Source organism: Linepithema humile, chromosome 4 (genome assembly GCF_040581485.1).
Source record: "Linepithema humile isolate Giens D197 chromosome 4, Lhum_UNIL_v1.0, whole genome shotgun sequence".
In the NCBI taxonomy this organism is placed as follows: domain Eukaryota; kingdom Metazoa; phylum Arthropoda; class Insecta; order Hymenoptera; family Formicidae; genus Linepithema; species Linepithema humile.
Window position 1 is genome coordinate 15,518,318 of NC_090131.1, and position 25,450 is coordinate 15,543,767.

A 25,450-nucleotide genomic window follows, 5' to 3' on the forward strand; every position below is an offset into this window, starting at 1 on the left:
TGTGCTGCATCGACATGAATTTGTATCCCTCCGGAGCTGCCGGCCACCATTCTCACTTCTCTTTCTCTCACTGCTGTGTTCTCATCGACGCAACCCAGTCTCTTTTTCCCGCTGCCCCGCTCGCTCCGCGCCGTCCCGCGTCATCCCGCCCCGAAAAGCTCCAGCAGCCCGCGGAACCTAGCCATCAAGTAAAAATACATCACGTTCGGCCGATCCCAAGAGCGAGTCGACACCCCGAATATCAAGAGCGATCCTTTCAGATCAACGTGCCATCGGTTTAACGATTTTCCTTTTTGTCGCTTTAGCTGCGCAGGTGATTTTTAAAGCGACCTTCGGGAACGGTGACAGTAACACGCTCGGGCTTTTTTCACGTGTCACGTATTTGCTCATGCGAGCGTACCGCTGGCCGCAGGCGTGCCTGGACTTTATCAAACGATAAACGGTCAGCGGTGAAGTGCCGCGCTAATGTATCTTATAATATTCAATTGTGATTAACATATGAGACAGACGAGTGACTACACAAGCTATTTTAAAACACTTTCAGTCAGTTTCATGGTCACCTAGAATACAATAATTTAGTAAAATTTCAAAATATTATACATAATTTAAAAAAAAGAAAAAAGTATGCTTTGAAATTAAATGTTACAATTTCTTTTACAACAATTGCAAAAACCAAACTCTTGCGATCCAAGTCTTTTTATTGGCATACGAAAAAGAATTGTAGACGAAATGATTTCTGAATTTTGCATTCTTGATCTTCGCCTCGTGCGCGCCTCTTTCGTCAAAAATGTTTTTGTTAAACTTTTACTAATTATTTTTCAATAAAAACTGTTAAAGTATCAAAAGATTGTAAAATTTTAGCAAACAAACCTTGCTCTGATATATAAACTGATGTAAATAAATACGTACATATTACGCGGACAGATTTGCAACTGTCTGAAAAATGATGTCTTGTTTTAGAACGTGCAAGATTTTTGCGACGTTTAAAATACATAAGTTTAATAGCTGCATAGCAAATACATTCTCCACGTCTCAACGTGGATACTCACCGATGTATAATTTACGTCTGTGTACATACGCGAGTCGTGCACAACTGCAGAATTCATATTATTAGTCGATTATTTCCAAGCATTGTGCCGTAATGCAATCTTGTATACAGAAGTATAACGCATTTCCGTGCAATTATATGATATTACAATATTACGATGTAATATCTCTGAGCATTGCTTTCGCAGTTGTGTTACATCGTTGTGGAAAAGTTTGCAAACGGGGGATACGGGAAAATACGGATAAAGCGTTGCGAAACGCCTTCACCGTGCATAATCAGAAAATGCACTACCTACTAGCTCATCTCACCCCGTTCGTACCTTTACTTACTCTCCTTCTGTCTCTCTCTTTCTCTCTCTCTCTCCCTCCCTCTCTCTCTCTCTCTCTCTCTCTCTCTCTCGCGCTCTCTCTTACTGTCTCTCTCTCTCTCTCTGTTACGCAGCGCTGTAAATATGTAGCGACGCTTAATCACGTTTCACGAAAGTTCCGCTCACAACGTCGAAGCATCGGTTTGTCACCCGAGGACGATGCCATTGTGTAACAATACTTCGGTAGTAACCCACCGCCACCCTACTTGCCAACCATCTCTCGGAAACCGGCACCCCTTCGAGCACCACGGTCCCCCGGTACATTCTCTCTCTTTCTCTTTCTCTCTCTCTCTCTCTCTCTCTCTCTCTCTCTCTCTCTCTCTCTCTCGCTCTCGCTCGCTCTTGTAGGTCGAGTACGCTGGCGGATAGAACGTATCCATAATGCGACGAGCTTAGCGCGCGCGTGTTAGGATCGTCCCGCTACAACCGGGCAGATTGAGGCTTAGAGCAACGGCAAACAGCATCAATTTGGCATCGCGCCACCACGCACGCTGATGGATACACGATAGATATGCGTGCGTGTGCGTGTGCGCGCGTGTGTGTGTGTGTGTGTGGTCTGTGTGCGTGCGTGTGTGTGTGTGTGTGTGTGTGTGTGTGTGTGTGTGTGTGTAACGTACACACGTATATACGGAAATCCTTACGCACACGCACTTTAGATGCTGTGCCGTGCAGACCATTTAATTAAGCCGATTCAATGTAAACGAGACCGGGCCACGGCTACCGTTCATCGGCAATCATGCGATGCTCGTTAATACCGCTCATTCCGAGTAATTTTCTATCTCACTTTGGTAATGGTTCCATAAAGGCCGGGTATGCTCCTGGAATTAGAGGGGCTCATGGCTGCGCCGGCGGTCGCGTATTGGCTTTGCAACTGTTGACGGGTAAACTTCTACCCGCGCATAGGCACTGCGATGAATAAAACATGCGGATACGGTTTGCATTTGGCTGTGGAACTAATTGTGACGCGATAGGCCGACAAGCTAATCATTTATGGGACTCAGGCACCGAAACTTAACGTACACTTGCCTGTAGGACCGTGTACAACGTAAATTGAGTCGTTTTTGCGACACCGCCAACGCTCGCCGTCCGAATAAGAAACGACACCGCGCTTGATCCGCGGCGATCGACAGTTCGGCTTTCGCGCGTAATAACTCGAAATTGCTCCGCAGTGCCCGACCGTGCCCTTTTCAACTAAAGATTTACGCGCCCAGCGCCGCTGTATACGTTGTGTACGCGCGTTATGTATTGGTCACGGTTCGAGTCGACGGGTTGGCCGACACGCCATTTCGCCTGACCGCCGTCCTCGTGTCCCTCTTGAACTATTTAATTAAGCTGATTCCACGCACACAGGCGAGAATGGACGGGAGGAGTGCGAGCGGAAGTCGCGAATTCCATTTAAGCGGGACGATTTCGCGCTATTGTTTCGTCAATACTCATCATCATGATTGTACGGGGGGATGGATGGGCGCGGTGGCAATGAAAATGATCGGTGAAGGTCTGCTTGGGGAATATCGACGGGCAAAATCCGTCGCGCAACGTAGCAACGGCAATTCGGGCACTATCTACGCTCGTCTAGGGACAATGCATCATGCATCCCGTTGCTGCAGGTACGCCGGTGAACCTTGCACAGCCAGTACACACCGGCTGCAGCGCAGTTTGAGCTATGCATTGGCCAATATGTCGTTCATCCCCTAAATCACGACGATTTACAGTTGAGCCTGGACGCGCTATCGATGCCGGCTCGTGTATACGTAATCTACGCTCTTTCGCCTGTCACGGGACTGACGAAATAAAAACTGTTGGGAAAAATTCGTCGAGCGTAACGATTCAAGCCTTTCCTTTGCTACGCCACGTCGCACACCATCGAACAAATTGCTCATATTTTTTCCTAACAGTCACGCACCAAGAGCGATTCAGCATGTCGAGGGGTGCCGTGAAATATCTATCCTTTCGTCAAGAAATATCGGGAAACAATACCGAATAAATTACTAATTATTTAGAAAAGTATTTTTTTAACCGAGTAATACATAATTTAATGGATTATTGAAAAATTGCATGATGCACAAATGGTGAAGCACAGCTTTATTCTTGTTAATGTTGGGATATTTTTCCTGCTCGTCAATTACAATGATTGAGCTTGATGATAATCCGCGAAAACACTTTTGGAGAAAGCCAATACTAGCGAGTAGTACAATCAGTCACAAAGTGCCGTCATTGTGCGTTTAACAATGCACTTTCAATTCGTGATACGGTTACGAATGCATTGAAATGGCACCGCTATGTCTCGGTTAATACATTTCGTGCAATTGCCAAAGGTGACTAGCGCAATAGTAATTAACTCGATATTTTATACATTGTTCAGCTTGTATTTGTATATGAGTTCTTCATTACAGATAATGTACAATTATTTTTATATTAGATGAATTATTACAAAATAAATAAAATTAGTAAAAAGAATATGTCGAATAAAGAATCGTGCGCTCTAAGAAATTGAGAGCCCCTCGTGTTCTAAAAAATCTACAGAGAGATTATTGAGCTAACGAATTCTTGGTGTCCAAGACCAGTAAAAAGAAGAAGTAAGTCGCTATTAATTTTCGAGTTTTAATTTTTAATTAAAAATTTGATTTATCTTTCAATTTTATTCGACCGCCGGCACTATGACAAAACATTCGTTTTATATCACGCTGTCCATCGGTATTAAAACGATTGAAATATTCGTAGCGTGTATTTTAAAAATACCTAGTTCGTACATCCCATACATTGTGCATTCGCGCAGAAAAATCCTTGTACCAGAAACAACAGATCTAAAGTACCTTCGGGAGTCAACCCGGTTAAAATCCCCGATGGAGAACGAGGCAGCTGGTTATTACCGACCGCCAGAAACAAAAGAACGTGCCATGCTGGTGGAGGCTTACGGAAAGAGGGTTTTTTGATCAGTGCCAAATACAAATGTACGAATTAATCACTGATTGAATGCAGCTTGATCAGTTTCACTTGTCTGGTTAAAGCTGAAATTATTAATCGTCTGATTTTACTTGGATTTCCATAATTTTCAGTTAAGCTGGACAGTTTTGCTTTTTTCTTACACCAATTTATGTCAAGATGTAAATTGCTAAATTTTTTATTATATTAATACAATAAATTATATTACAATTTAATTTTATCAAAATATTTTGGAAGTCCAATTAGAAAATTATAAATGTAGAATGTTGGAAAATTGGCTCTAATTATTTATGTTTCCACGCGAAACATGGATGAACATTATGAAACGATGAAAGGTATTTTCGCGATTTAATAGCATTGCGTTTGTACACTGCGAAACCTCGAAATGCTGAATGAAGAAAATACGCAGACATAAATATTATTCCAAATATCGGTGTTGTAAATATCATTGAACTTAATACTGCATCGTATAATCTTTTCGATAATTCATGCAATATTAAATTATGAATAACAATCCAACTTTCTCATCCCGTAACTTTGCATGTGCTCCGTTAAAGCGGATTTCGCGCGTGCTTATGATACATATTTCATTAATTTATTATCTTTATTATCGAATATGTCGTAAATTCTATTACAAGATATCAGTAATACGATAGGACAGCGTAAAGAATCGGAATTCTCGTCTGAGAACGTCTCTGTGATATCAACGTTCCCTTATATAGTTCTCAGATAGCGATACGACCTTACGCGGCCTGTAAATAGACTAGTAGAATTACACACCGATACTATCTCGCCGGCCCGCCCTAAAATGTTATTAAGCCGTATTACACATCTAGTATTGCGCGGCTATTAACGGCCGACAACGTTATTCAGCTCGAGTGCGCGAGCCTACTCGAATTTCGACAAACATTGCCAGACTTTGGGATTGTAATTTGAAAACGGTGCGTACCGGGAAACACGAGCTGACGTCTCTATTTGTCACTATCAATCAAAACAATTAAGCGCGGTCAAATACAGGATAACGCACGGAACGCATTCGCATCAGCTGCTCGGTGAATCATATTTTCTAATGCTAAACCGCGAGCCGAAAAGTCTCTCACGGGCAGCACGTGCGCGCGAATATACCGGTTCTAGAAGCGATCATGCAAATCGCGATTCGATTGTGTTCAACCCGCTAGGTTTTCGCCGCGCGGAGAATTAATAGAGATTTTCATTGGTGGCACGGGCATATTTTCTCCCGTGCATGGGGATGCGTGCAAGCCGCCACGGCCCGCTTCGAGGTACAATAAATCAACATTTCACCGTTGTCCCGCGAAATTAAGGAAACCCTTGATCTACGGGCCATCCACGCTCGATTCCTGATCTACGGCGTGGCCCGGACTTTTGTATGTCCACCCCCGCATTGTCCCGCTTCAATGGATCTCGCTGCCGTGTCCCGGCCCCCACGCTCGTATTCGTTTCTTTCCTATTTTCTCTCCATCTTTTACCTCCGTAACTGTCGAGGGAATACATTCACGTCCTCGAACCGCGTGAAATCGTCACGCGGAAGATGTAACACATTGGAACAACATCGTGAATAAATTCGAATCGAATATCGTGACGAATTACATTTCTTAGAAAAAGAATTTCTTATCTTTTCTTCGTTTTAAGAGCTGTGAATTTGTAATTATATTCAATTACATCTTTTATATTTTTTCCAAGGCAAAGTTTTTGAAATTGTAATGTTTATGTAATATTGTATTGTTTGCATTATGAAATTAGAAAGAAAAGGATTTAATCATAGAATATATTGAAATTTATTAGCTCTCGAGAGAGATAAAGAAGAATTCAGAGATAATTTGATTTTAATTTTATTATATTAAAATAAAATGAACAAATTTGTATGATTTATTGCATTAATAAATGTTTAATACACAGAAATGTCTGCACTTTTATCAAATTCGAGATAATATGATAATTCAAGAGCTTTCTAAAGCTCTAGAATATTCAAGTTAAATATATGTCTTAAATATATATCTCATGCGGTACGTCGCTAAAATCACTTATCCTTGAATGTCAAATAATTGCGAAAGACGATTCCATGCATATAAAGTATTCACGAAAAATTTTTTCCAGCTTACGGTATTAAACAAGAAATTTATTTCATGAAGAAAATCGAGCGACACTCTGCATGCAAAATTAAGCGGCCTTCCCTTATTATTAGCACAACGTATTTTCCCGCGTACGACTTGCATACACACGTTATAAACATGCAATGTGCATACGTTCACGCAGGCGCTGCTCGTATCACGCTTTAGTAGCCTTATTTCATAGTACATCAGCATTTCAACGTGGCAATATGTAACGATCATGACGATATGTCTGCGATAATAATGATGTTTATATACCTTGTCGCAATTATCGCTGTCGCGAACATTGATGATGATGAAAATAATGCTCAATTCTACACTCCAATGAAACCATCATTCTGTCAGCCGGTAGGTATGTGAAATAGAAAGGAAGAGAGAGGTAGAGAGAGGGTTGCAATAATAAATGGCGCTCCATTAGTCCCACTTTATTGAAAACCACGGGCCACGTTTAACCACCAGGCGGTGGGCAAGCCGTGACGCGTGACGTCATCATCGGAAATCCTTTAATGCTGGCATCTTTTTTACGCTACGCCCTTTCCGCATTTACGCGGGTCATGCTTGACAAATTCAAAAAATTTCGTTTCTTCCTTCCGAAATCGAATCTTGCCAATTATTTATTACCGGATGATTTCAAATTCGATGGATTTCGTAAAATTTCGTTGGAAGCAAATCGGTCCTAAAACCACTTTCCTGCAAGATCTTTTTCGATGAAATTATTGGTATTTGGTTTTTCATGATTTAGAGGGAAAGGTTTCAGTCTTTTTTTAGCCCCTTTGAGTCGTATGAATGCGATGCTCGCTGAAAAATTCAGCAGAGGCAAGAAAAATGCGCGGATAATTTAATCAACTGAAAAACCTGCGGATGAAAAGAATTGTGTCATGACATTTCACGGAATCAAGCCTTAATAATATTCATCAATGATAAAGACACCTTATTCATGATGCGATGGAACGCTCGAGTATCAAAACATTTGTTACAATTAATATTAAAATTGTTTACATAAAGATTTTAATTGAAAATTTATAAATGAATTGTAAAATTTGTAAATTTACTATTCTAAATTACTTTGGAATGAAAAGCAAGCGTAGCATATGTATTTTTCATACGCGTATCAGATTGAAAATAAACATTGCCGACTTTTTTTAATACAAAATTCGAATTTTAATACATTTCAAGGGAATTCGAAGGGAATTTGGCTAATATACGGTATCTCGAGACGGAATCTCGGAAACGAGTGCGGTGGGTAAAGCAAGCTTCTGTCAATTTCTTGTTGATATCCTAACAGTTGCGAGATCTTGGCACGACGCGATGATGTTTGGCTGCGTCATTCGGGGAGGGAAGATGATGAGGATCGGACTAATTCACGAGAATAGGCCACTATGTGTGCCCACCGGAACCTCCGACCGGCAAGGAGAGGCTATCAAACCGATCGTAATCAGACCGCCCTCCGTCACCGGCAGTCCACACCTATCTCACCATCCTATACTTTCCAGCGGCGGGCATATACTCCATTCGCAGTAACTGATGCCTCTGGTAGAGACCGTCCGGCAGTAACTCGATTTTCGACTACACTCGTCTTGATCTATTTCTGCGAATCAGCGTGGATGAAATCGTATCGGGAGAGTCGGGGAGAGGATGTGGATAGGAGAAAAGTGGAACGTGAGGGCAGAGAAGAGGAGCATATTTTATCGAGCCGATGCGAAGCTGTACCGCAACGCTACGACTTGCACCCGACTGCACGACCGTATGCGAATCGATAATTTATCCCCCCAAAAGCTTACTTTGCACACCGTCTCGCTGCACTCATCCGCTGGCTGGCTCTGTCTGAATCCCGCGGAATTGCACGTTGATGGATTTTTGCACGAAAGAGAAAACACGGCATCTGTAATTAAGGGAAATCGCGGCGTTCGATGTAGTAAGCTGATCAACAAATTGGCGCAGCCGCGGTAATAAATGGAGCACGTTTCAAAACTCGCGGCAGAGTGGCGAAATTACTGATAAAGTAAACGAAGCGGATCTCTAAAAAAAAAATGAGATGCGTATTCAGCGAAACGTCAAACAGCGCTGCGAATTAACATTCTAGCAAATCGGCTGCGATTCGACTACGACTAGTTTCGACTACTAGTTTCCCTTCTTGTTAGCTAGCGCAAATGTTATTTATCGCCCCTTGAAGGTAACGTAATATCACGTTAAAGATATCCGTAAGCGATCGCATTTTTCGATCTCGGTCACCGAGGAATGCGAGTGCGTTTAGTACGAACGCATCCCTGTATTAGAGCACTTATAATCCAATCTCGTGGAACAACATTAGCGTACATCATGTCGTACGATGTACCGGCTTGAAAATTCGATGCGGCATTTCTAAAATGATAAATGTTTGCACAACGTTATTTAACATAACATTATTCTGTAATCAAGCGTCATCACGAATTCTCATTTTCCTTCACCAATGAATAACAGTATTGTTACAAGCTATTACACAGTTTTGCAAATAAATGTCGCATCATTTACAATTAATTGTTATTTCCAGAGGCTTGCGTATTCTGATATGTGAATTTCTGGAAATAACGGATTGCAAACGGTCGATCATTTGAAATGGCTGTGATTAATAATTACTTATCGATAATTATCTCTATTTCACGTATTCCACGATTTGCACCGTTTGTTTAAAAACAGCTGCGACTGATAATTATTTATTGCTAACATATCTGCGTATTTGTGTTGAAAATGATTAATTTACAACTGTGTCCTAACCGATTTCTATTCCCCGTCGAGTTATTTTGACGTGTCCATGTTTGTAGAGCATGTCTTGTGTATTATAAAGGATCTTCGATTAATAGACTAATACTCTCGCGCTAGAGTTTTATTTTCTTTCTATTGTACCGCGGATATTTTAGATCGAGTCATGACGTTGCTAGCGATGAAAAGTGCCCATTAAAAATTTACCGAACAGATATTTTCAGAACAGTTAGATGTGTTATCTGTTTTTGCTGCGCTGCGATCACAAACATGAATTTCGTGCGGTGATATTGAATAAATCAGTTTCACTGCTGTGATATTCCATATCTTCTTTCATTTTTTGACGTAGAGATAAACGTAATAATTTTTAAATGAGTTTCACAGAGAGAAACATTAATTGGTTCTTTTATCAATTTACTGAATTTTCATCTACATTTTTGGTCAGATCATTGACGGCGGGGCTTAATCACAGAAATATATGTTTGCAGCGGGAATAATGAAATAAAAATATTTCACCTTGCGTTACATCCGTTCAGGCTTATGGCTAATATTCGTTGCTGAAATTATAATAATGTTTTAACACGATCATTATTAACTTACACGAGAATTCTCATAACGGCAAGAGTTTATCACATTGTTCGCTTTTCTTTTGCAGAATGTATCTAATCATCTTGTGCCGTTTTTGTTTCAGAACACTATCACATATTCGTTGGGGACCTGAGCCCGGAGATCGAGACACATACCTTGAGGGAAGCGTTCTCAGCCTTCGGAGAGATCTCGTAAGTCCTTTTAATCTTGCTCATTAAAGACGACTTACCGTTCTACTAGAGTTATACGGGCGATAATATAACAACATAATGTCACCAACGGTCTCCCGAAGATGCAAAATAATGTAATCTTTGATCTACGGAGATCTTCAACGCACACTATTCCCGCTTTTCGCGCTTAAACCCAAATAACGAGTGCATAAACAATTTTTCATGATATATTAGTCAAAGATGTAAAGTTTCCATGCGCAGAATATTAAGTCATTGAAGCGCGTCTCGCGTGTATAAATATAACACTTTTTATCCTATCTAACATATTTGCCGTAAAAGTGTACAACGTGCCACAATATTTATGCAAAGGACCCGCGTACTCTCGCAAACATCGCTCACAATCTTAATGCTTCCGGAAATGCAATTTATAAAAACGCGGCTTTAAACCACGCGGCTTCGCTGAAGAAAAGCCACCGCGCTGGAAAATGTCAGTGCCGACGATAAATAGACATAATCAAATCCCTGGAAGTTGCAATAGGAGGAAATCCGGAATATTTCGTTTTATCAACCGACTTCGAGTTTATTACACTTTTAACGACCTCGCCCTCTCGTCTTAACTGAGCTGTTTTACGAGTTTCCATCATCGTCCGACGTTTCACGATGCACCGACGCGAACAATAATAACGCATATCTCTGCGATCGCGCGGCAGCTACCACAAGTCCTGCGACCTTGCGCTCCGTTAAACTCGCCGGTCGATAGATGCATGACGATAATATCGCAAGCACCGATACCCTTCGAAGTCGGGCGTCGCTGCAAGCTGGAGGTGAAGTCGCGTCAATCTCCGCAGTCTTGATCGATTGTATCGGTAAGCCAGTAACACTAAGCCGTGTGCATTTATGCGGCATGAGCCAGCGGCGAGGCTGATTTTATGCATCTCGACAGACACTATTTAGAGAACACGATTAATCCTCCGTGAGTTCAGCCATTGATTAATAACGGACGAAGAACCTAAGTTCCCTTATCCGCAATGTTTCCTCTTCATTATTAAATACTATTAAAGCAAATTTCAAACTGTGTGAATTGAACACGAAGCTTTTAAAATGTAGAATGTACTAAATTTTCTCTTATCTTTGACTTGTATATTTAAAGCTTCGAGTTATTAATTTAACTCCGTTCGGCAAATACAAAATTAAAGTTGAAAATATTTGCATACGTTGTAATTTTAATGCGATTACTGTCGCAAATTATCGGATAATGAGAATTACTTTTACTTCTGAAAGGAAATTACTGTGTACATACGCCAAGGATTTTGTGGCGGTCTAAGAATAGGTATAATCAGTGGCAGAACTTCGATTTCGCAAGGAAATTACGTGAGTAAAACAAAAGGAACGTATTGAGCTTACATTTTGCGAGCATGCGAAGTGTCAGTAAGCCCGCGCTCTACATCGATTGTATCTGCAAGCCAGTACGCTACGCCCTGTGATTTTACGTGACGAAAGTCAGGGACAGTATCGCGATTTCGCGGCGCGATATACCGCAAAAGAAGTGGACGAAATAAATGCAGTCGCAACTATGTGCCGCTACCGCTACGCCGGCACGTTTATTTCACACTAATATTTCCCCGGGCGGGTATTTACGTTAACAACAATTTATCATCCCGCGCTTTATCATCTCTCTATATCTCTCGCGGATTAAGAATCTCAATCCGTAAAAATCGTAGAGGTAGAATCGCTCTTACCGAAGCATAGATCTTCGTATCCGTTTCTCTCGCGGCAAGAAATCTCCATTCGGATTTCGCATCCTGATTTATTCTTGGCTCATGCAGATGCAGCACCTCTGCGTTCACGAAACTTCGTGAGCATTTGCCTGATGGGAGAAAAAAAAGGGGGGGGGAAATCGCCGGGCGAGGTATCGAAATTTCAGATTCCAATCTAAACTCGGCCTTCGAGCGACAACCGTGTTCGGCAGGCGAAACAGCTGGAGGTAGGTACAGTTTGCGCCGCTTGGCACAAGAAGACGGCAGAAAAATGGGCCTCTCTTCCCCCCCCCCCTCCGCCCCTCTGGAAAAATCGATTCAAACTCGCTCCACGAGTACCTAAACCGCGCTTTAAAAAGCTAGTGAAAAATTGCTAGCGGTTTTCCTCTTTTATTTTGTTTTTCCCCAGCCTCTTCTTCTTTCTCCTCTCTTTCACCACACCAATGCTCCTCACGCCTCTTCTATGCTCCGTCCAATGCTCTTTTCCCGACTCCAGGTACGGTCTTCCTCGCCTCGGCTGGTTTATCTTGGAAAGGCTTGCCATGCTCCTTACACGGTAAACATTCGTGATTAATTATATCCTACAGTGCAATCGATCAAGACTGATATTGTACTACGAGGAATTATCGTACAATACTTGAAATACATGTCGAATGAAACTTGTCCAAATCTGCTCTTTACGCAAACCTGCTATTTGATTTTCTGCAATAACAAATGCAGCTTAGAAAGAGACGAGTTATCGCAAATTTATATCGATATTCCGTGCTAAGCAATTTCACGATTCTTATACATGCCGGTCAGCGTATTTCCCTCAAATATGAATAACGCCATGCTGGCGAATAGCGCTTGCCAAGCGTGAAACGCGGTTTAGCGCTTCTGCATTTCGGGCAAGCCTTTATGAATATTGCACCATAAATTTTCGTTTCATATATACATATGATGTACGTGTTTTATACATGCGTGTGACCTATAATCACAAAATGTCATCACAAGATATTACTATTTTCTTTACGTTTTTACACTTTAAGCTAGTAATTTAAGAAGATTGTGGTACTTTTTTTTCTAAATATTATATCTATTTTTCGTATGCAGTAAAATTTTTACGTAAAAAAAGTAATATAGATATAACCTTCATATTCCTCAAATATATTTAATATTTTGTGCTTTATAGAGCATAAATTAAATTACGTAACAATTTCGTAAAATTTTCATAAATAATTAAATTCAATTTACTTATTACATTTGCACGTTGAGCCAAATTATTATATATACCTGATATTTTAAATTAATTAATAAATTTTTTAAATTAAAATGTTATTAGTGAAGATATGTTAAAACGTAATTTTTGGCATTTGAAAGTATCTCGCATTCATTGCATTGCCAAAGAAAAAGGGAAAACGTTTAAAGCGCATTATAGAAAAGAATGACATAACTGAAAAACTCACTTCAAATTAGAACATAATTTCCAAGAACGTTGATATGTACAAAATAAGCTTTCGCATTAAATATTAACACAAAGGATAATTACATTTAACAAAGGAATTTAATTACAAATTGCCGATTCGCCTGTTATTAACTAGAAATTTTAACAATGCAACTTGAAATTTTAACTACACAAATTAATTATCATAATTTACAAATGATGCAACATCGAAATATAAATTGAGGCTGTAATCAATGTCACAATTACTGATAGTACAACGAAACGGGTATATTTTGGTAGATATACTAAAATGCGATTAATGTGAACGATTCTAATTCCTACTTTTACCTGTTGTGTGCGGCAATTGTTCAATATTTTTAGAATACGTACGTTTTTCCTGACTTACAATTCGATCGAACATTGAATAATAATAATTGTTCTCTATAAGAGGGCTAAAAGCAGTTCCTTCGGAACTTAGGAACAGCTACCGCGACTACAATGACTACAATAGGAAAGGGATTTCTAGAATGGTCCATTCACATGAGTGCGACAACTTGCTTCAACCTATGTCCACATTTGCATACGAGCACATTGCACTTATGCCTTGATTACTCTTGGAGATTTGAAGTAGCCACCGGGATCAAAGACAAAGTACCTGCTAGTGATATGTATCTTACATCTAAATGGTTGTACGGTTACTTATTAAAACATTACTTAAAAAGGGAGAACTTTTATATGTAAGAAAATTCCGTACAAATTAGAACGGGCGTGAAATTTATACCGCACTATAGCCTTACATATTGCAATAAAAATGACGTACACTAACTTGGAAAAAAGCGCGGCACAATTATTCACGCATCGTGTGTGCGTAATGAAGAAATGAATGAAAACTCGAAGAAGCACAATATAACGAATCGGTGACTCTTAGTTCAATTCAGGTGTGTTGCTCTTAAAGGTTGACTTATGCTCAGTCGCGTGTGTTTCGGTCATTTAAGTACAGCGTTAGGCCGTTAGTGTCACAGCTTGATCTCGGCGGAGAACCAAAGCTCGCTTTCAGGTTTAAATGGTGGTTAAGTAAGCTGTACGGTCACCTCGCCGTGCCCTTCGTCGATACATGTACCATCTAATATACACATTCGCGCCGGCACAGGCGTGCTGCCATTAAACGTGCGCGCACACCCGAGTATGCAAACGTGACTAACACGTTTCCAGAGTCCAGCGCGCATAGCTTAACTTATGATACTCTAAGGCGTCGTTATAACCGGGCTCCCCTTACGCTTTCGCGCCACTTCTCGCGCCGCCTTCTCCATTCTGCCATTTCGCACGTCCACAACCACCGCCACCACCACCACCACCACCACCACCATCACCGCACTGCTATCATCCAGTTTTAATCCATAGATCTAGGACCGGAGAATGCGGAAGGAGCTGGCGAGCCGACGACGTCGGCGGAGTCTGCACGGCAAAAGCATAATGAGTAGTGCCCGGCGTGTCCCTGAGCGGAGCCGCGCACATTGCTGTATCCGAGATTTCGTTATTAATATTTAACTACGGCGGAAAGATTAAAAAGTTTTAGGAATTTTAATATAGCCGTCCCCCAGGGAGTCGTTTCCATGCTGAAATCTGCGCCAGGCGTTCACACGAACGCTGCTGCGTCGGCCACGTGTGCGTACGGCCGCGCCGCTGTATGCAGCCGTGCAAATACGTACACGCGATCCCGCGCGTGTGAGTTCGCACACGTATGCGACGACTACGTGGGACACGTAAGCGCCGTACACGTACGCGCCAACACATCGAAATTCGGCCGCACCGTTTCTCACGATGCAGCGTGCAGAATTTTAACGACCCTCGTTATCAATCTCGCGACGAGCGGCTCTCGACTGACCGGCCGATCGACCGATCGGCTTCGCGGCTACACTTTGCTCGTTGTTCGTTAACGCAGCTTGGAATCGGAGCCCGTTACGTGTAGCGCCAAGTGTATCGTAGAAATCCCTCGGTTCGACTGCGTCGACGGACAGCCGTCCCAGGCGCTACGGACGTTATCGGTCTTTCTCCGTTTAAGACTTCATATAGCCGCCTCGCCTGGCTACATCACGTCGGTTGTTTTTGCCGGCATAAATCGCACACAAAGTTTTTACGAATTACACGAGCCACCGCCGGTTTCTATCGATCCTACACGTGCTGTTTTGACGAGGCATGCGTTTAGCGCTTATCGCACCCTTCACGCGTGATCTACCACGTATACAACATGCGTCCGAATTAATATTTCGCTGGACACGAGATTCACAACACGCATGACCAGAGAGTCTAAATGTCGAGAGGTCACACGGCCCTTTGTTATCCCAGTCTTCCTGAACAATCTGTTAAAATACTACATGCCATTCGTATCCCGCGAAAATATCCCGCCGTAAACGTGACGGCCTTAGTGCGATTGTCGAGTAATACGTTTAAACTTGATCCGTAATGCGGGACGATAATACTTTTAAAATCAGAATTTTAAATCAGTAATAAAATATTCCGTGACGAGCGAGTTTTTTCCCCTATAAAGAAAATTTCACAAACATTAGTAGAATTAAAGCGCGCGTAAAAGCGATTATATATTTTTGTTTAAAACGTGATATTTAAAAATAAATACATAAAAATTATAAATGTTTTTCAATTTCCGTTATTACACACAAGTGCATTTCCAATCATAATGCGCGAGCTAATAAAAGCAAGTGACGTTGACGTAACCTTTACGAGAATAAATGATATCGATTACAGCGTTATACGCGTGTGATAACATCTGTTTTTCACACTTTGCAACATTTAGAATAGCGTGACTTAGCTTCTCAATCTTCCTTAGCGAAGATATCGTAAATAACGAAAAAAACTATTTCACCGTAGTGACTGACGTTATTTATTCGCGCCGCAGTAACTTCACTTATAAATTGCGGAGCTTTGCACAGGTTAACACGCCGATAATGATCGAAATATTTCGCGGCAGCTTTCCACACGGTGAGAATTCGTGTGGGCGCTATTTATTCTCCCGCTCGGCCATAAAGAAGAACCGTATGAGATAGCGTCGAAAGGATAAAAAAAAGCACGATTGCTTTACTTTGCAGATCGTCGCCGTCGGTCGAGGGTAAGCGTAAAAAGAAGTGTTTGGGGGCGGGAGACGGCGTGGAATGGGAGAGGCAGTGGCAAGGGCGGTTGGAAAAGTTGACAGCCTCCGAAAGTTTCGACACCCTGTAGGGAAAGCGACGGCTCGATTAGTTTGCAAACGACCGTAACTTTTGCTCGAGATCTTTATCCGTAAAAGTACAGACAACTTTCTCGTACCGCCGAGGCGGCGGCGGCGGCGGCGGCGACGGCGGCGGCCGCGGCGAGGGTAGGTAAGGGATACGACTGGTTCAATTGTAATGTCGGGACATAATAATTCAGCTTTCACTGTCCGTCCGGTGTTATCTTTTTCTCCTTCAAGCGCTTTCTCATTTGCCCGCGCGTATCCCTTCGCCTCTGCCCCGCGTGGCGGCGTGGACTTGCTTGCATTACCGCAAAGTAACTTCTAACTCCACCGTAATTTTTTCAGGATTATCAACGCGCACGTGGTCGACATTCGTGCTTGTCAGCCGGAAGCTTTTTAAAACTTGGCGAGAATAGTGCGAAAGCACGTCGCATCTGGAGATGTGCAAATTTTACGCGACAAAAATAGAAAAGTTTTCGGGAAAACGCCGATGTCGTTCGCCATTTGCTTCGCAAGGACCGACATTCGCGATTGCCTGCGATTAATACATCGCAATTCGATTGTCGCTCGCGCAATCTTTTCGTTTAATGTCCATTGCCAGATGCTCTTATCCATTTCACATTTTTCTGATGCACATACCGGCTCCTGCGGAGTATCCAGCCCGTAAGAAAGACGAAGGGGATCAAAGCAACGACCCAACGAAATAGCTTACCCCGCCGGATATCGAATTTCGAGGGTGGAAGAGAATTATTACTTACGAGCCTCTCGCTGGCTGCGTACTTACTTACCCTCTTATTGGCTATCTGAAAGCAACCGAACATTTCTCATACCGGGTAAACTCCTATTTACTCGTCGATACATTTTATTCAATCCTAAAAGTAGCGCGGCTCTGACATAAGCGAATGCCAGGAATTACGCCGAGTAGGTATGTCAGAGGAATTCCGAACCCGCATAGCGCTTACGCTTCAGCGGAAATTCCTGAAAATGTTACGATCTTCAAAAATCTTTCCCGCTGGCAGACGACAGCGCCGACGACAATATCCGTTTCGCAATTTTGTCACTGTCACCGCCGGCGCTAATGATACCAGATGCAATTCGCGCGCACCGCCGTCCGCGACAAAGGAGCTGCCCCGGCGTTTCACCGCGCGCGCTCCACCGTCGCCCGCGTTTACGCCGGCGCAAATTCTTGCTCGCGCAAATCCACGCGGATCCATATACTCACGAGTGTTGCGAATGTGCGGTCACTTGATTTATTACCCCTCAAGATTATCACTCCCTTCCTGGAGCAGAAACCCGCCTCTTCGCCGACCTCTCGGTCTTTCCTCTTAGAACCACCGTTACTCCTCTGAGTGGTTTGTGACTTCCTGCTACGGTTTATGGAGCGAGTCTACAGTTCGAGTTTACACATTCTCGCCCAAGACTGTAGCGGCATAGATCGTCGCCCGTCCTATTATAATTCATAGAACATCGATAATCCGCCGACAGGCGTGGCATTTTTTCAAGTCAAATGAATTTCATTTATCTCGCTGAAATTTTACTCATTTATAAAAATGTCGCCGTGTGTCGTGTCGTAATTTTTTATATATTAACACGCAATACGTATTTCTACATTTCCGACAATGCGCACGCTGTGTCATCGATACACTATAAATCGGGATTATTCCTGTCTATAGAATTTCAGTTGTAGATAAATGACGATAAGTAAGACAGGATTATTCCGATACGATTCACATCTCTCCCGACGCCCGATCTCTCCCGTTCCCGTCTCATCGCCTCACGTGAAAAACCTCCACGTCAATCTCGTTTTATCCGCGATAAATCCGCCGCGTATATTTTGTGCTCTAACAAGTACATATGCTCGTTTCCCCCGTATTACCCGTATGGTTGCCCTTCCGATGCGCAACGATAATACGAGCGGCGGACTACGTCGTAGAAAGGGCAGTGAAGAGCGATATCCCGTGAAATGATTCAGGGAAGTCGTCGAATAATGCGCCTCGCTGGTTCGGCGGTAGGCACTTAAAATCCGGAGACTGGAGTCCTCCCGTCCCGGTCTCCCGGCGTCCGGGGACTCCATTCCGGATCCTGGCGCCGGGTTATAGTAGTAATAGTAGCCGGTCGCTAGCGACCAAATCCACTGAACGAGCGGTGCACTCGGACTTGAGACGTTGTCAGAGTTTAAATCTTACCTCTGCCGTCTCGCCGCGCCGCGCCGGGCCGCGCGTGGACGTCCCCGCGCTCCTCTTTATTCCCCAACTCCCTCGCTCTAGTAGCGAGGTGCTCTCCGCTCTTCTACCCCCTACGGCTGCCTCTCGACAAACTGACCCCGTAAACTTAGCCTCGCCCCAGCCCCGTCTTACCCACACCCCCGCTCTTACATCTCGACCGACGCTTCGCCCCTCGGCAAATAGTCAAAGAGAATTCGGTCCAACGAAGCTGTGACATAGTTATGACCGCCTTTAACGTACCTACGTGCCGTGGCATTCGAAATTGTCTCGCCCGCCGTGCACGGCTTCGGAAGTCTAGTGGCCTTTGGCGATCATCCTTTTACTTACTACTCTCCCAGGAAGTGTCAATTGCACACTGACTCGTGTAATGCGCCGAAGAGCGTGTCAAATTCGCGCGAATATTACATATTTCATCCCGGTGCGGCGAGCGTGAGATCACTCTTCCTTTTTTGCACTTTTATTTTTCGTCGACTGTCTCGCGGACGAAAAAAAAAAAAGAAAGAAAAAAAAAAAAAAGAAAAGAGATTAATAAATATATAATCAATTTTCTCGCGCGTTCTTCGCCTGATGAATTTCAAACACTATTCCGATCTTTAACGTCTTTAACGTTCCGCAGACGGCGACGGTAAGTACAGCACCTCCGTACTTGGCAAACTTCTTTCGGCACGGTGAACTTTCCTTCACTTTCTCGACTTCGTACCGCAACTTTCAAGATACTTCGCTGCTTCGCGTAAGCATTGCGCGACGTCAGACCCGGCGTGCGTACGAGGTCGTCGAGTAAACGTCGGCGAGCGGACCATTCTTTCTATAAACAGTTTTCCGAAGAACTCAACTGGGATGCTGTAAGCGGAAGAGGGATGATGCCGTAGACGTGTAATGGCTGACTCCCGCAGTCGGAAGTATTCGGGATGTCGGATGTTCCAGGGCGAACTAGCCAAGCATATCCGAGACGGAGGGTTCGGTAGGTAGGTCAACGGGTATGAAATTTCAATGAGGCTGCTACTCCGCGTCGCCACGGAAGAATTCCCTCGGCGCGCGTATAGTCCACCAGGGTTAGAATTATGCTTAGAGTCTGAAATATCGAGCGGCGGAAGAAGGGCGTGGAGGGCGGCGCGTGAGTAGAGCGAAACGCGGCGGGAGGGGCGTGGAAAAGGAAGAGTAGAGACAGAGATCTGGTAAGAGGCTGCATCGTGCATTCTCTTTGTAAACCCTGCTAAGGATCTCCCGCCGCACCCTCGCCATCCCCCTCGCACAGATAGAGAGAAGATAGACCCGAAGTACATCCAAATACAGCCCACGTACGAGTCTCGCTTTGAAGCTCAATATCTCGTTTGCCAGGAATCGAACCTGCCGAAATCAATGTCACGCGCAAGTCTTGTCCCGGAGCTCTCAGTTTCATTGCCTTCCGCCTGCGAGACTCACTTGCCGCTCAAGTCACGTGACGCTCGAGATCGGACAAGTTGATACTTATGCCTTCGCAGTAACCGTAAAATTTTGCTGTTGCAAAAAAAAAATGGCGCGCTATTCAATATCCCTGTTTATAGACTTCCATATATATTCGCGACAATTTTTATTTCCAACCAATGCGTAAAAGTAATAGCAAAAGCTTCTAAGCGCGATTATAATAAATAAAACCCATCAACGTAAAGAACTGGCCGCTACGGCTAAATAGCACTATAGAGGAGCACTTTGCTCATTAGCTCATAAAAGTGTACGCTCATAATATATGCTTTCCTGCGAGTAGGCTCTTCAGGCACTTTGGCTGCTTCTACCATCTTGTTCAGACCCTCTGGCGACTCTCTCTCTCTTTTTTTTTTGCGACATACAAGATGTTTCTAATAAATATTGTATTGAATATTGTAGAGTCAGTATTTTTTTGATACGAGTGGAAATGCTTTACAAATCTATAAAAACAGAATTGTGACAAAACGATATACATCATTAAGAATTTTAATTCTTTCCAACTCAGGACTTGTATTATACCTATTTAAATACGATTTATTTAATCATTAGCGCACTATTTATCGATGGTGAAAAAAAATGCAGTTGACCGAGAACACCCTGTATACGCGCACACGCGCGCGTTTGGAAAAAATACGCAGTCTGAGAAAGACAAGAGAGGTCAGTATCCGGAGTTGTCTGCAACGTCAACCCGCTGTGCGCCTCGAGAGAGACGTCGCAGGGAAAGAACTACCTTTGGAAGTGAGTATATGCCGACGCTGGGCCCAAGCACTTGTCCAAGTAAAATATTCAGTTTGCTCGACGGCGCAACGATATGTATTCGTTCTCCCTCATTCTTTTTCTCTTCCCTCTATATTCGGCCCGCCCCGAGATTCTCCAATGGACAGTTCTACCTTTCGATCTTCCGCGTACGAATTCAACCGAGAGAGAGAGAGAGAGAGAGAGAGAGAGAGAGAGAGAGAGAGAGAGAGAGAGAGAGAGAGTTCGGGCAGCGTCAAGAGTCAGTGATGCGCGAGAACTTTTTACTTGCGGTACTTCCGTGTTAACGGGCAGACCGGAACGCTGAATTCGGATCCGCGTCAGTAGACTTAGTTCGGATGGAATTCATAACCAGTTGCGAGTTTATGTTCGCGGTAATGACGCGATGGTAATATAAGAAGCGACATTACTCGGAATGCTTTCTTCAATTATCCAGGCAAGGAGTAATAAATATCTTTCAAGGATATTCATGTTAATGAAACTTTCGACCCATTATTGTTCTACTAAGGTTTAACTTCTCATTTGCTAAATCCACCAGGGGTGAAGATTCTCTCCCTCTCTCTCTCTCTCTCTCTCTTCCTTTTCCCAAGTAACGCAACTGTAATAATACATAAATGAGGATTTACTAATCAGCCTCCCATTACGATGAATGATGTCATCCGCTGAGATTTTCTTCGCTGCTATATGTTTCTGGAATATCTCTTTGTTAGAACGAATGCAAATTGATTTCTTCTCCCCACAGATGATTGGTTATAGAACTCCTCGAGACGTACAAAAAATGATAGGAGAAATGGATATACTTAACAACATAAGAGAATAAAGTATTTCGGCAACATCGGATGGCCGATGAGGGTCTTCCTCGTGGAAGAGATCATTATTTATCTCTAAGTGAGCGCGATGAGACTAAGCAATATTAATTTATCAGAACATGACAACAGATTCAATGCATAAAAAACATGTATTCTGCGGAGAACTTACTCGCGAAATGCAAATAAAATTAGTTGTAGCAATTTTTCAAAATTAAATGCGTAATGCGGTATATTGAAGACATAATGTGCATAAACTACGAGTCAGTGCATTCATAACAGAGATTCAACAGACATAATTATGAAACAATTCCGCTTAGTCGCAACTCATCGCTGTTATTAGCTTAAGAAGGACATTGTTAATATTCACATTTTAACATCTCTCTGAAGCTGTTGCGCAAAGTGTGAGTAAAAAACGAAAAGGGGTTTAATGTATCCGAACAAAACTGACTGAGCAATATCGCATTATTCGATACATAGGAACGTTTAGCATGTCGGCATGTCGCTATATTAAATCGGCAATTCTTTTCCGCGGAAGAGACGGCGGCCGCAGCCGGTTTTCACCACCGCCACCGCAATACCCGACCAACTCATTCGAACAAAGGCACTTCGGGAGAGAAGTCTACGAGCGTACGATGCGGAGGAGCAGATAAAGGTACCAGCGGCGGGTATTCACGATCGGACGCAACACGTAAAACGATGCAGCCCCAGAAATGGCGGCCTTTGGAAGTGCCTTTCCCCGCTTTGCCAATAACGCACACTTCGCGGTGCACACACAGCTGTAGTCGGCACGACTGTGCAGTGGGTCGAGCAGCGAGTAGAGAGATAGAGAAAGCTGCGACGATCGAGGGACGTGTAGGAAGGAGAAAATGTGATGGCGGAAAGGGTGAAAGAGAGAAGAGGAAAAAGGGGCTCTTTGAATACCGCGATTCGTATCGGCTCGTTGGTCGGCTCGATGCTAACTCGGGCGACTGAGATGTCCAGACTTCGCGAGGGCTGGAATTGATACGAATATTTAGAAATACTGACGGATTTGAGAAAGCTCTCTTCGGATCGCATACCGACAACTCGGCGCGCAGACTTGAAAGCGAAATACTTGCAACTTGGATTTCTAAAAAAAAAAAAGAAAAAAAAGCAGTCGAAATAAGGAGGTCGAGGGCCGTGAGAGACAAAAGCGGAGAAAAGGACAGATGAAGTAGGGCAGGCGAGCGATTGTGATTGTATGTGCCTATATACAGAAAAAGTCACGAATATCGCAGAGGTGAGATACTAAAAAAATATTTCCAAACCTCATTTGAAAAATCTACCTAAATCTTCCGAGGCAATAACATTTTCGTGAAAATGTGTACTTCTGTGGCTAATGAATTGATTATTCGATCAATTATATCAGAATAGCATCTAATCATAAAATGTAAATTTACTTAACCGACGCACAAGAAGAAAAGTTTTCAACTTGATGTCGTAACAAGTAATGCTATAGGAATCTGCGGCTATAAAACTCTCGTTTTGGGCGATTATTTTGTCCTATTTTCTGTACGAAAACTTATTTTCGAACGGGAACTTTATATCGCGTTCTGCCTCGAGCTTTTGGCCTTTTCATATCGGAGCAGCGACAACAGAGGCGGAACAATAATCGTTACGATTGCACGTATTTGTGCCATTAATTATATTGTATCTCAAAATACGAGTATTAAAAGTCTTCAATAATAAGATAAAATAAATATATATTAATAGAAAAGCGATCTGCCTTAATAATCAATATCCAGAATTAACGCAATAAAAATTAACGTGGGGGTTTTATTAGTAGCTTGATGAGAAAATTATTAATAATGACGCTAAGGAAAGTGTAAATTACATTATATGCCTCAGCATCTTTCCTTTATAAGTCACTTGTCAGAGTAATTAAACTGCAGAGTTCGAGCAGTCAAAGACAGCTGGATTATTCTCTGTTGAATTTCCACCAAGAAATGTGGCATGCAATAATGACATCCTATGTAGCACCAGTATTGTTACTGTAATTTCTTATTGTTCTCTCAGCTAGAGAAGTAACAGACTCTATTAAAAAAATCTCACCAGCGAGAAGTCGGCAAAAGGTAAATTCACAATATAAACAACGAGACAAGCGATACAATACAACGCAAATATATTTATGAAAAAATATTTTTAAAATTAATGAACAATTTTGATGTAAACTTTTCTGGAAATGTTGATTTTGACGTTCATTTTCCGAACATCGAAAAGGAGTGGCGAGATAAAATTTATTTGCGTATGTAGATAACAATCAAATCGCTAATATAGATTTTATTATACACCGAAATGTTTATTTGTAAAATACACGTAAACAACGTAATAACATTTTTTTAATACACGCGTGCGCTCGCACGTTGAACTCTGTTTCGCCATCGTTCTTTTTATAGCCGCGGCACTACTTCTGTGAAGAGGAACATCATCTAGTTCCTCTTGGAAACTGTACAATCTCGAAGTGCAACGTTACCATTTCACCTGCTTCACATAGAAACATTGGATGCTTTATTTACGAACCTGTGCTACAAACCGCTCCTGTCGCACTGCATAATGAAATATAGGCCAAAAGCTTTTGGTGTCTATCGTTAAAAATGAAAAAGATTGTTTTATTTTTTCGTGAAAATTTAAAAAAAAAAGCAATGTAAAATTTTATTGCGCGATATATTTTTTGCCATTATACTTCGTATATCACTCGTATATCATAATAATCTCGACAAATGCGCGAATAATAATAACGTTGCGAGAGATAAATTATCATAATAATTAACTTTCGTGATAATGAATTGTATTTTTAACTACTATTATCCCCTATATGTATATTTATCTCTTACATATAATAAAACAACATAATTACTGTAGATTCTATCAATTTCAATAATTTACGCAAATCTCGCGCATCTTATTGCACAACACTGATAATTAAACAAAGTCATTAATCCATCGAATGCTAACTAGTTTATTTCATTTTCGCGACCGATGATTGTTAAACGAATTGTTAAATTATTTTATATTTATAGGTCAGTTTTTAGAATACTGCGATAACGGCTAAAAACCGATAGTCTCCAGAGCGTCGTTCACTCGTATGGTTGTTTAACCATAACGTTCCTTTGAATCCCTGGAGCTCCATCGAGGTTCAGTTTATTATCACAAGTATTGCAGTACATGAGAGTTTTCCTGATTATATTTTCAAAGAAGATAACACGCACGAGAAAATTGTGTCTACTATTTTGCTGCTACTTTTAATTTACTGATCCTTGATATTAGTGTATGAAAAATTTAAATCCCAATTTTGTGATATTGCCTCTTATTTAAAAAGTATTACTCCTGTTAGACCACATTAATTTTGTTGCGATATCCAAACAATGAATAAAGCGGCGGGATATTTACACTGTAAATCTATATTTACATATAGATATTTCTAATGGCATATAAAGAGGATATTTACAGTGTAAATCAGAAATATCTATATGTAAATATGTATGCAAATTCTCGTATCTCTATTATTAGCTAAATTAAATAAATTTAATTATTAATGTTTACGTTGGATTAGTTATTCAGTGTAATTAAATATTGTTTTGTCAGTTATACTCTCGTATATCCTCTCTATTCTCATATCAAAAGTTACGCGCACCGTAAACCTCAAAACAAAGGACGCAGAGCTGATGGGATAGATGGAATTTATATTTGTACCTCATTTTCCATGTTGACTATGACGAAGGCTATACCGGACGAGGGTTACGACGGACAGGGGGTCCATAGTAGATATAAACTCATATTTTGGTCAC

At 42.1% G+C, this 25,450-nt stretch overlaps 1 protein-coding gene across 13 annotated transcripts in view; it reads left to right on the forward strand.

Moving 5' to 3' along the window:
- Window positions 1-25,450, forward strand: part of LOC105676868 (nucleolysin TIAR) — a 395,737-nt gene that overhangs the window by 292,250 nt on the left and 78,037 nt on the right. For all 13 annotated transcript variants that reach the window (XR_010889754.1, XM_067353317.1, XM_067353315.1 and 10 more), the window contains one exon: window positions 9,918-10,005. Coding sequence is in view for 12 of the 13 variants with exons in the window: in XM_067353317.1 (XP_067209418.1) it covers window positions 9,918-10,005 (88 nt within the window). In the remaining variant the exon portion in view is untranslated. The remainder of the gene's footprint in view (window positions 1-9,917; window positions 10,006-25,450) is intronic.